The following is a 12,149-nucleotide window of genomic DNA, read 5'->3' as shown; positions in this document are numbered from 1 at the left end:
CCAGGCGACAATGCGGAGGCAGGAGACTGACTTTCCTTGAAGTTTACGCCTCAGATACTGCCTTCACGAAAAGTGTGCGTGGCACCTTCCCACTCAGCTCTGTCTGCTGTTACCTCTGAGAGGTCATCTGTCTGTGTCCACCTCCTGGGTCAGCAGCAGTTGAGCTCTTGGTCTATGATAAATGCCATGAACTCCTTGAATGAAATGGTGCCCTTTATTACATGAGATCTCAGCTAGTGGTGTTTTTTTTTTTAAAGACAAGGCCTCGTTTGTATAGTCCAGGCTACCCTAAACCTCACAGCTTTCATGCCCCTGCCTTCACAGTGCTAGGATCATACCCAGGCTTCTAGTTATCTGTGTCGCTAGCAAGTGACTGTCAGGCTCTGCTAAGGTGAAATTATGTGCTGTTCTCCTTGTCTCCCCCGTCTGGGGGCTGACTGGAATTCTATAGCATAAATGCATGTAGGCCTGCCATAGCCCAACCTCAGATCCAGGATTTCTAATCTCACTGTTCTTCCTCAGATTTGTGCAAGCGCTGCCCTGTTTGATTTTGTTTTTAATCTAATGGCTTATCCTCCTCCCTTTTCAGTCCCCTCCTGGCCAGGTGACCGAGGCTGTGAAGGTTGCTATTGACCTGGGCTATCGCCACATTGACTGCGCCCAGGTGTACCAGAATGAGAAGGAGGTGGGAGTGGCCCTCCAGGAGAAGCTCAAGGAGCAGGTGGTGAAGCGCCAGGATCTCTTTATTGTCAGCAAGGTATCAGTCTGTGAGGATGCTGGGGTCAGGTTCGCTCCTAGCCAGGGGGACCCAGCTGCCAGTCAGCTCCACCCCTTAACATGATGTCGGTTAGCTCTGGGTGGGAGGTGGACCTGTTGCTTGTCCACCTGTGTATCTATCTCTTTGTTGGACCTGTAGGTTAGAGCCCTGTGCTGGTGAAACTGGCTGGGGGTTGACTCGCCCTTTGTAAGGAGTGACTTCAGGGACAGAGTTTAGTTCCCTTTACAAACTGGGTTTCACTGCTGACCGTTAGTTTTAGCTAGAGGCTGTGGATGCATAAAGGAGCCCAGGTTGGGGCGGGGGTGATGATGGCTCGGCATGGACCAGCTTGGCAGGGAGGCAGACCTAGAGGTGTGCTTAGCACCTCCTGATCTATAGCCATGACCTGTTTAGTCAGTGTGAGGTGCTCTTGACCTGACCACCCCGCAGTATGAGCTGGAAACTCTGCAGCCACTCGTAAGCATTGTGGTTATGGAGAGAAGAGAGCGTGTTCTCCACCTTAGAGCTCTGGCTCCCATCCGGGAAGAGGCGTTAGCGTGGCAGGGATAACATGTGCCTTTGCTGGCTTCAGCTGTGGTGCACGTTCCACGACGAGAGCATGGTGAAAGGAGCCTGCCAGAAGACACTGAACGACCTGCAGCTGGACTACCTGGATCTCTACCTTATTCACTGGCCAACGGGCTTCAAGGTGAGGGGCATGCTGGGACTGGGACTGTGCAGCTCAGGGACAGTCTTCATCTTTCTTATTAGCGCATTATAGGTGCTTGACTCAGCCTGTCTCTGCTGCTTGGGGTGTGGGCCTTGGACCAGCATCAGCATCATCACCCAGAATGTATTAGAAACCAACCTCAGGCCTCTCCTGCACTGTCTGAACCACTGGTGGCTCAGATGCAGCCTTTGGAGTTTGGGGTACACCACCATTTTCTCTCTGCCTCTAGAATTTAAAACTGACAGTAAATGCGGCTGACATGGCTACAGTTGTCCCTGTTGCACATGGCTGTAGATGCAGCCAGCCATGACCATGGTGTTTCCTCCTCTAGGTGCATGCATGCGATGCTTATACATGCATGAGTCTGTACCTCCGTGTACATGCCGTTCTCACCTGTGTGAAATACTCACAGCCTGGTTCTCTGAGCTGTAGAATTCAGAATCATGGCTTGTATTTCTGCATGGTGACCCAGATTGAAAGGCCACCGGTTTTATCCTGAAGCTCTGTTTTAGCTCACTGTGGTCTCTTGGGGCCCGAGGGACTTGATTTTCACCCTTTGTTTTTTGTGACAAGCCAACAAGAGATAGACAGAGTGATAGCTTTGTAGGCCTGAGAGCCACTGAGATGTGGGTGCCTGAGTTTCTCTGCCCTGCCTACACACCCATCCCATGGCAGGCTTGGTCTCAGAGATTTAGATGTGTCTGAATCTCCAGCTGACGCCCTCACAGCTCCAGTCATGACAAGGATTCCCATCAGGGTCACTTTCTGGTGTCCTTTTGATTGTGGCTACTAGATATGCCTCTTACCATCTTCCATAGTGTTTGTAATGCTGTGAGGTTAAAATAGGTCTGTGAAGAAGTCATGTGTGTGCTTGTTACTGACAGCCTGGGCCTGACTATTTCCCACTGGATGCATCAGGAAACGTGATTCCTAGTGACACCGATTTTGTGGACACTTGGACGGTAAGATGACCTGAGACCCATTTTTTATTGCTGATACCTTGTTATTGCGTGTGAGCCAGATGTGAGTGATCTGTTGTGCCCTGTCTTCCTGTGCATGATCATTGTGTCTCTATGTCTGTCTGTCAAGTCTCATAAAAGCCAGGACAGTTTTCATGGCTCCCCTCTTGGCTTCTGAAAGATATAAGGTGCTGGCCACGGAGGGGAGGGCACATCTGTTAAATTTCTAGACACAAACATGTTTCAGGTCCTTGTTCTTTTGGGGTTCGTTTTAGTACCCAGATAGATTTCGTTTTTTTTCTTTTAGGCTATGGAACAACTAGTGGATGAAGGTTTGGTAAAAGCAATTGGTGTCTCCAACTTCAACCCTCTTCAGATTGAGAGGATCTTGAACAAACCAGGCTTAAAGTATAAACCTGCGGTAAACCAGGTAAGCCTCCCCCAGGGAGGGTGCTGGCACACTATTTTACCAGCTAGTCCTGGCTCTTACCCGTGGACCCAGGGAGTGGCCGGGATTTATCAGGACAGACACATCTGAGAGTAGAAGCTTTGCAGGCATAGGATTTGAGCCAGTCAGCAAAGACGAGGCATCTGACATGAGCCGTGGGCAGCTAGTGAGAGCTGCAGGCTTTTATCTATTGATAAGTGGCGGAGGCCAGAGAATGACTTACAGGCTTATAACCACAGAGCACTGGCAACAAAATTATTATTGTTCTTAATGTGAAGGCCATCAGTTGGGAAATGTGGAGAGTTGTTGTTACAGCTTATCTGGGAGGCAGACATTTCTGTGTGGGGAGAAAAGGGACATTGGCCACCATTACATGAACTTGTGTCCACTGCCACAGTCAACCCTCCTGCTTGTGTTGCAGATCGAGTGCCACCCATACCTAACTCAGGAGAAGCTGATTGAGTATTGCCATTGCAAAGGCATCGTGGTGACTGCATACAGTCCCCTTGGCTCTCCTGACAGGCCCTGGTGAGCTTCTGTGGGGTCACTGTTGGCGGTTAGAAATAACCAAAGGGAATGATTGATTGTCACAAAGAATGCTTCTGTGCTATGTGCAGGCCTTCTCCGGGGCCTCTGGGCTTCCTGGGAGGTTGATGTTTTTAAGAACAAGATGGATATTCTCTTGCAATGGGTCAGCAGGTGGACCCTGCTTCGGGTCTAGGAGCCTGGCCAACCACCCAGGAGTCAGTGGGAGGATCAGGGCTAGGGTGGCCAGCTGCCTTGAGTGGCAGTGCTGAAGATTGTTCACCATCTCTCTGCTCCAGGGCCAAGCCTGAAGACCCATCTCTCCTAGAGGACCCCAGGATCAAAGCAATTGCTGCCAAGTACAATAAAACTACAGCCCAGGTATGGGTGCTTCTGGGTACTTGTGACTATTGCTTGACCTCTACACTCCTGGTGGTTCCTGTTGGTCAGGAGTGGAGGGAGCTGAGCCTGTAAAGCCCTCGCTGGAAGTGTGGTTTGGAGTCCAAGAATGCAATATTAAGGACACAGATCTAGAAATTTAGAAAACTAACTGACACGTGGTCTTGCCATAAAAGTACCTGTCCCCACTGCCTCTATAGGCAGCACAGACATCGACCCAGCACTTACTGGTGTTCTTGGAAGCTCACCCCTGTACAAATAGAAGAACTCTTACCATCTGCAGTTTGAGAGATGTGCTCTTTCTCCCATGGGTAGTGTGAGTCCCAGGCAGTGACTTCCTGTGGCCTTGAGATATGCCTGGAGCCACCGATAGAGCAGGACTCTAGAGTCCAATTTGGACCATCTTGTGACCATCACTAGGCATCTCAGAACCTGTGCAGTGATAGTCTGTGAGATGATAATACTGTGTATGTACACACTCCACACCTCCCGTCCACAGGTGCTGATTCGGTTCCCCATTCAGAGGAACTTGGTAGTGATCCCCAAGTCTGTGACACCAGCACGCATTGCTGAGAACTTTAAGGTAAGATCCCAGCTGCAGGCCTGGCTTTCTTCCATGGCAGGTGGGTGGGACATCTCAGACTCCCCTTTCTTTCCCAGCTGTGTGGTCTGAGCAGATCATTTGATTGCACTCAGAATAATGCCTGTGTTGAGGGCTATAGTGAGACTGAAGCTCACAGTGCACGAGCAGTACTTCATAGTGCCTGGTTCCACAGTAAGTGCTCAGGGAACATTGTTGTGCTGGTGGTAGGTCATGGATGTCCAGGACATACGCTGATCCACTGTCTCTGTTAAGTGCCTAAGCTGTCATGAACAGGGGTGGGAATGCCTGGGTACCCGAGTGTAGGCATTAAGAATGCCCCACCGCCACCACCACCACAGCAGCCTGGTGAGAGGGCTAGCTGGGAGAAGAGCTGTCTTGGTATCCCATGATCCTCTGTCCTGTCCTAGCAAAGGGATGCTCTGCTTGAGGTCTGGTTCAAAATCAGCCCCACACAGTCCACAATGGGCAGTAGAGTGGTTCTGATGACATACTAAGCTACTAATACTACCTTACTCTCGTGAGCGTGACCATACCACTTACAGTGTAAAGATGTGGGACGAAGAGACCTGTCCTGCTAGAAATGGGTTATCGCCTCATTGCATATTTCATTTCTAAAGTATTAGGAAAGAAAATATAGCCAGGCAGTGGTGGCGCACACCTTTAATACCAGCACTTGGGAATCAGATCTGTGGGTTTGAGGTTGGCCAGCGTAGTCTGCAAGAGCAAGTTCTAGAACAGCCAGGCCTACACAGAGAAACTGTCTTGAAAAAGCAAGAAAAAAGAAAAAAAAATGTAGGTGACAAATCTTAAATCTCTAACCTAATGGTTGGTTTTGTTTATTTATTTGTTCCTGTTTTTCATCTCACTGTGCATTCTTTGCTTATTTTTCCATGGCTGTGATCACAAGAGAATACAGCAGAGTCTAGTCCTGCACATTCTGTGGTCAGAATGCGCCAAGTGGATGGGCTGTCTGGGTGGAGCTCCATTTCCAAGCCCCAGTGCTGCCGAAGGCCATCTGGCCTAATTGTCTACATAACTACTGTATGTCCTAACTTCTTCCCTGTATTCTGTTGTAGGGTATCTAGCAGAGAAGACTAATCAGACATGAGTTTAAGCAAATAGAAAGTCTTTATTAGCTAACCTGTGACTACATTGGGTATCTGGGATCCTGGTGTAGCCCCAGCCTTTCTCAGGGTAGCTGTTAAGCATGAAACCACATCTTAGGTAACACACCTCAGTTCACAAGAACAGTTAGCCAGTGGCAGAACTACAGAAGCCAAAAGGCAAGGTTGGCACATTTAGAGACTCCCAGAACTATGAACTTTGATGTGAATTAAAAATTAAAAACAAAAACAAATAAAAAATTGGAAAAGAAAGGACATGACTGCTCCTGAACCATTGGGGGGGGCGGAGAAAGAGGGGAGTCAAGTACAACAGCCAGGAGGCCAAAGGTGCAGAAGAGCAAAGTGGGTAGTAATGAAAATGTCTAGGTTGCATAGGGAAGAGCCTCTAAGGGAAGAGCAGCGCAGTGCTGGAGATGTCAGGGTAGACGGTGGGGTGTGCCCACCATACCCTGTAATTGGTAGGGACTGAAGGTGTTGAGGGAACCTGGAGGCCAGGTCTGCTTTGATATGTTAAATACGTACCTTAGCTGCTTGGCCTGGGTTTGAAATGTAACCGCTAAATTAAGTCTTCATTTTGGCTGATGGTATTGTGTGCCTGTTGAGTTTTAGGACCTGAGTGGTGCTTCCATCATGGAGTCAGTGTGCTGAGGTCTAGAGCCTGTTACATATTCCTGTGGCCATTCTCTTGTTTTCATGGAAGTAATGCTGTTACCCCAAGCTGCCTTCCTTGCTTTGTACATCAAAACTTGACATATTTCCTTAGGCCGTCTCACACATGGATCCACATGGATCCACGAGGCGCTATCCCTCAGTCCCCAGCTGGGGTGCATTGCTGGTGCCTCTGGGCCCCCAGAGGCTTGGTTTCATCAGAGTGCAGGTCCCACCGGGTTAATGGGTGTTCCAGCTGTTGAGGTGTCTTGTTTCTATACTTCATGGTGAATGGAACAGGCAGTCACTCAGTAACATTTCCCCTGGTGCTTATCACTGTAGAGCTTCTCAGGAGCCTGACAGGAGCGACTGAACTTGCCCTCTGCTTGGAAATCCTGGAAGGGAGAGGTCATTTCAGATATGGCCACAAGTCTGCACCTCTGGAGAGTAATTAACAATCTTCTCTCCTGCCCTCTGCACTTTTAGGCAATGGGAGCCCTCTGGAACTTCGTGGCGTTGTTTCTGTTTTATTGCAGAGCTTATCGCTTTGTTTTTTGTTTTTTGTTTTTTTTCTTCCCCATGTTTGTATGTAAGGTCTTTGACTTTGAGCTGAGCAGCGAGGACATGGCCACTCTCCTCAGCTACAACAGGAACTGGAGGGTGTGCGCCTTGATGAGGTGAGTTCTACTGTGAAGCGTGTAGAATAGCAGGCATCTCTCAGGCCCCAGAGGCGGGCCCATCCTGCTTTCCCACAGACCATGTCTCCTAATCCATACAGAGCAGGAAACACTGCTCAAAGCCAGGGGAGGGTCGCTGTCAGGAGGCCTGTCTGGGAGCACAGTGGGCCCACCTTTGAAATTTTAGTTGCTTTTCTGAACTGAGAGGGTCCCAGGGGCTCATCTGGTACCCACCTTCCTAGAAGGGTTCGCATGTGACTTAATTGACTTAATGACCCTAACAAGGAGTTTGGTAGGAAGACCCTGGTGCTGGGCTCAGGGTAGCCCCAGCTGACACAGAACACCCCATGACTGTAATGCCACTCAGGCACCGAGGGCCCTCAGCTTTACCTTTGCTGGTTTCTTGCTTCCCCTCTGAAATGGGGTTTGGACTCCAAGTTCCTGGGGATGTTTGCTTTAAGAAGCAGCCTCTGTTCCCAATGCCTGCTTTGTCTTCCAAGCTTGATTCTTACCCGCACTCTCTTGCTCCGCTTGCCATGTGCATGGCTCAGGGTTTGCATGGTGGCAGCTGCGATGTGTACCTTAGGCAGTAATGTTTGTGATTCAGGCTGTTTGCGTGTTGCTGTCACAGGGCACTCAGGTTCTAAGTAAGCTGTAAACAGAGCCATCCCAGGAGTCTGAAACAGGACTCTTTCTAATACTATACTAAGGACACTTAACCTTTTAACGTGAAAATCTTTTTTTATTTTGATCTAATGGGCAGGACAAGTGAATTCCCTGCCCATGGCATCCATTCGGTTTCTAGAGCTGTAGTCGTCACTCAGCCCTGCATTTCCCTGGGACTGCTGATGCTGACTTCAAAACTTTGGGGAGAGCAAACTGTGTGCCCCTTTGTGTCGGCTTGCCTCTTTTGCACCTTCCAGGACTGTTCTAGAAACAGCCATGCCTTAGCAATAGTGAGTTGGCATGGATTGCAGTTGGGACTGGGGGAGAGGCTGGCTCTAGTTTTCCCAGCAAGCTTTTCCTAACTGTCTACATGCCAGCTCTCCCGTCGACACACACAGTTCCACTGAGCTTGTGCTGCTGGTGTCTGACTCCAGGATGCAGAGAAAGGCAGTTGCGGGGGACCTTGAGTAGTCTGAGTGTTCAGTGAGTTACCTCCCCGGGGCCTGGCTCACCCTCAGAACTGCATTAGGTATGGAAAGATGAGCAGTGCACTTTTGCTTAGATTCCAGAAGAGAAGGACTACTTCAGACATAGAAAACATGCATCTTCTGAGGAGTAACACAACCTTTCTTCACTTGATTTGATTAAGAAAGAAATGACCTATCTTATATTTGATTAACCTTCCTGCTCTCCTCCAGAGAGCAGGAGCCATCTGGGATTATTGCAGAATTTACTGGATTTTTAATTTTTTTTTTATGTGTACGCGCGCGTGTACACACACACACACACACACACACACACAAACAAGTGCATATGTTCCGTCTTTGACATCTTGCCTGTCTAGTTTTTCTGGTGTCCTTGCCATTTTGTTCCATTACAAAGCACTGGCCCTACCAAATATACTATGAGCCTTGGCTTCATGCCTGCTCTTCCCCTGGTTCCTGCAGTAAATCCCCAGCCACTGTTACGTGCTCATTTCACTCCAGATGTCACAGAGGTGCCCTCTGCTTTCCTGGGAGTGCCTGACTGCTTGACTTGCCCTCCAGGATTTAGTACAATTTATAAACCCTTCTATTGCTTCTTTATCTCTGTTCTGGTCGGTGTTTGAGCTGATAAAATGAACTGGGTGTGGTGCCACATGCCTCTAATCCCAGCACTTGGGAGTTGGAGGCAGAAAGAGCTGAACTTCAAGGTCATTCTCAGCTAAATAGGCCAGCCCAGCCACACCAGACCCATCTTAAAAGACAGTAGAAAGGTGACATGATACTGTATGATCCTGCCAGCCAGTCAGGGTTCTCAGGAGGCAGGAATCAGGACTTGCTGCCCAGTGTGCTCTGAGCTAGTGCAGAGTACAGTCTGTCATGTGGATGCTGGTTCATGACATCATAAGACAAGAGGAGCCCAGAGGCTGAGGAGCTGTCTCAGCTGTCCATGTGTGATCAGAAGGCTCTAAGACTGGCTCAGTTCACAATGAGACATCGTTTCTGTGTGTTGGTGACTTGTTACAGACACAATCTTTTCCTTGATGGTTCAGAGTGTTCAGACATTTGGCATCAGTCCCGAGGATGAACAGAGTTCTATACCCAGGACCCACGGGGTAGGAGAGAACAAACTCGTACAAGTTGTCCTTTGACCATAATGTGCACACCCACACATATATACACAGTATATAAAGAAGTGAACCCAATTAAGTTTTGGAAGTCTTTAACTTGTAAATCACATGTGCTCTTCTGACAGCTGTGCCAAACACAAGGATTACCCCTTCCACGCAGAAGTCTGAAGCTGTGGCGGTCGGATCCCTGTGCCTCCTCAATGTTCTTTCTGCCTCATCTGTCCTTACAAGTGTCCTGTGTCCCTCTGCACTGGGTGGCACCTTGCAGACCAGATGGTGAGAGTTTGTTAGTTTGACGTAGAATCTGGAGGGCAGTTCCAATAGCTGAGGTGTTTCTTCCAGCCTTTCTTGGTCTTTCTTCTTACCCACCTGGAGGACTTTAACACGAGTACCCTTTCCAACCAAAGAGAAGCAAGATTTATAGCCCAAGTCATGCCACTAACACATTTGAGTGCTTAGAACTGTAATCCTTTGGGTCAGACTTCTCCTTGCCTCAAATAAAAGCTGCTTTTGTGAATTTGGTGGTGGTCTGTTTTGCTCTTGTTCTGTGAAACAGTAGACCCCTTCTGCCCCACACCCAGCCTGCCCTCCCTGAGCGCCAAGCACAGACCAGTGCTATGAATAAACTGAGGACCCCTACCCTGGCATTTCACCACATAGTGTTAGGGTGGTGAGGAGCATCACATTGCGAGCTTAAATGGAGGGTGTCTGGGCCTTGTGTCTGGAGACTGAGCAGTCATGGTTGTGGTATACCCAAGAAGTTTAAGAGTCTACACCTGTTCTGACTGATTGTCACTGTGGCCAGGACTTTTTGCTAGGGCATAAAACAACCTGGATGTTACATTTTATGTGGGTGGTCCTCTCCGTGAAGGCCTGGGTCAAAAGACAGCAATACCTGAGGGCAACAGGCTTTTGTGAAGCCCATCATCTAGACAGGGAAGAAAGGCATAAAAAGCTGATATCAACTGGATATGGTGAACACTCTGAGGTTACAGAAATAGATTTGGGGACCTGATGCACTTGCTGGTCTCTTTCTTAATCCAAGGCTCAAATGACAGAAGGTAGAAGAGACAGGATGCACAATGTGATCTGAGGCTTCAGAAAGCCAGTAGCTCTGTCCCTGGCTTAGTTTGTTGTTTATAGGTGCATCTGATCATGGCTGATGATTGCTTTATATGTTACTGATACATGCCACTCCTGAAGGGTGGTAGCAGTTGCTAGGCCTCTTCTGAGGAGGAATAAGGTTTTGAATCTCAGCAACTGGGGCCAAGGGTGCCACCTGCACAGGCTACTGGGTGGCCCTTGGTCTGAGATCTGCTTCTAGCATCCCAGTAGTCCAGTTCTTCTTGGTGGAGTAGGTATGTCCACTTCTCTAACTGCAAGTGGGTTCTGTTATCCGGTTAGTAGGTGGCTAATACTGCTCTCTAGGTAGTTGACCAGAAGACACTGGGGCAATCACTAGGAAGAGAGTTTTCACCTGAACACAAAACTTAACACTGTCGGTAAATTAAAGAGGAGATGAACCCCCGGTGTATTTCAAACCCAAAGAAGAGCTTGTTTGCTTGTGCCAGCCCATATTCTTCAAGGCCAAGGGTTCTCTACCTATATTCTTTGAACAAAATCCACTTGCTCTGACTGGCAAATTACTTAATCTGTCAACCTTTGTCATCTCAGTCTATAAAATGCTTGCCTTAGGGTGACCAAGGATTAAATGACGTCATGGATATTAAGCTTCTAAAACATCGTGCACACAGCAGTTCAAACATGGCAGCCAGGCCAGGGAATGGCTCAACAGGTAAAGCTGCCAAGCTTGACAGCCTGAGCTTGGTCCCTGGAACATACTGGTGGGAGGAAAGAACTGATTCCCACGAGTTGTCCTTGACCTCCACATTGCACACCATGGCATCTGTGTGTGTGTGTGCACATGAAAAAATTACCATAACCAAACATGACAGAAGCAAACCCACAGTCCCTTCATAGCTCACAAATAGTACCCAGGGGTATAGCTGTGCTCAGGGAAGAGCTCTTTCCCTGGGAGAAACACCACCAGATCTGTGGTCTGGGCTCTGCCAGAACTCACACACAGAAAGGGGCAGCTCTTGACGATCTTTATTTCCATCTCTAGGATTTTATTTAATGCCACAAAGAGTATATGCTAAAGAAAATGCTGCCTGGGATGTTTTTTATAAGGATGGTTTCATGGATGAAGTTTATAGGGATCAGTCGTTAAGTCCAAGCGTAGGATGTAAGAGATAATAAGCACTGTGGAGAACATCTAATCTGATGTTTTTCCAGACCAGCATTTTCGGTTTTAGTTTTGGCAGCAGACTTTATTCTGAAAAGAAGTTCTGCCTGGACCTTCAGTATATAAACTGCAGATAAAGGTTCAAGTGAGGGAGGAACCTGGATGTGGAGCCAGAAGCATCCCTTTCCCAAACCTACCCAGGAGGGACCTGTAACACAGTTTCAACGCCCCTTTTGTTGTTTCTAACAAACAGATAAACTTTCATTCCACAGAGTTGCTGGTATTTGGAATTCGGGGTGGATCTAGATCAGAGTCTCTCACTGGTAGAGAATGTCTGAGGATGTGATTGTGAGATTCTTAGCTGGGATCTACTTTCAAGGTGGTGTGTTCAGCCAGTCATGTTGATGCTGGGTACAGACAGAGGTGCTCACTTGCGCACTGTGGGTACTGTTTTAGTTAGGATTTTTACTGTTGTGAACAGACACCATGACCAAGGCAACTTTTTTAAGGACAATATTTAATTGGGGCTGGCTTATAGTCAGAGGTTCAGTCTAGTGTTGTCAAGTGAGAGCATGGCAGTGATTAGGCAGATGTGGTACAGGAGGAGCTGAGAGTTCTTTATCTTCATCTGGAAGTCACTGGAAGAAGACTAGCTTCCAGTTAGCTAGGATGAGGGTACTAAAATCCATGCCCAAAGTGACACACCTATTCCAACAAGGACTTACCTACCGCAACAAGGCCACACTTCCTAATAG

The 12,149-nt window shown here is 48.2% G+C and overlaps 1 protein-coding gene across 1 annotated transcript in view; it reads left to right on the top strand.

Moving 5' to 3' along the window:
- Akr1b1 (aldo-keto reductase family 1 member B) overlaps positions 1-9,666 on the top strand; it is a 15,135-nt gene extending 5,469 nt beyond the window's left edge. The window contains exons 2-10 of the mRNA XM_031381457.1: positions 590-757; positions 1,350-1,466; positions 2,372-2,449; positions 2,754-2,876; positions 3,316-3,422; positions 3,719-3,800; positions 4,318-4,401; positions 6,789-6,871; positions 9,275-9,666. Of these exons, the coding sequence (XP_031237317.1) occupies positions 590-757; positions 1,350-1,466; positions 2,372-2,449; positions 2,754-2,876; positions 3,316-3,422; positions 3,719-3,800; positions 4,318-4,401; positions 6,789-6,871; positions 9,275-9,317 (885 nt within the window). The 3' untranslated portion in view covers positions 9,318-9,666. The remainder of the gene's footprint in view (positions 1-589; positions 758-1,349; positions 1,467-2,371; positions 2,450-2,753; positions 2,877-3,315; positions 3,423-3,718; positions 3,801-4,317; positions 4,402-6,788; positions 6,872-9,274) is intronic.
- Positions 9,667-12,149: the final 2,483 nt, after the last annotated feature.

Source organism: Mastomys coucha, unplaced genomic scaffold (assembly GCF_008632895.1).
Source record: "Mastomys coucha isolate ucsf_1 unplaced genomic scaffold, UCSF_Mcou_1 pScaffold20, whole genome shotgun sequence".
In the NCBI taxonomy this organism is placed as follows: Eukaryota; Metazoa; Chordata; class Mammalia; order Rodentia; family Muridae; genus Mastomys; species Mastomys coucha.
The sequence above is the reverse complement of the archived record's forward strand: the minus strand, read 5'-3'. Positions and strand labels throughout refer to the sequence as shown.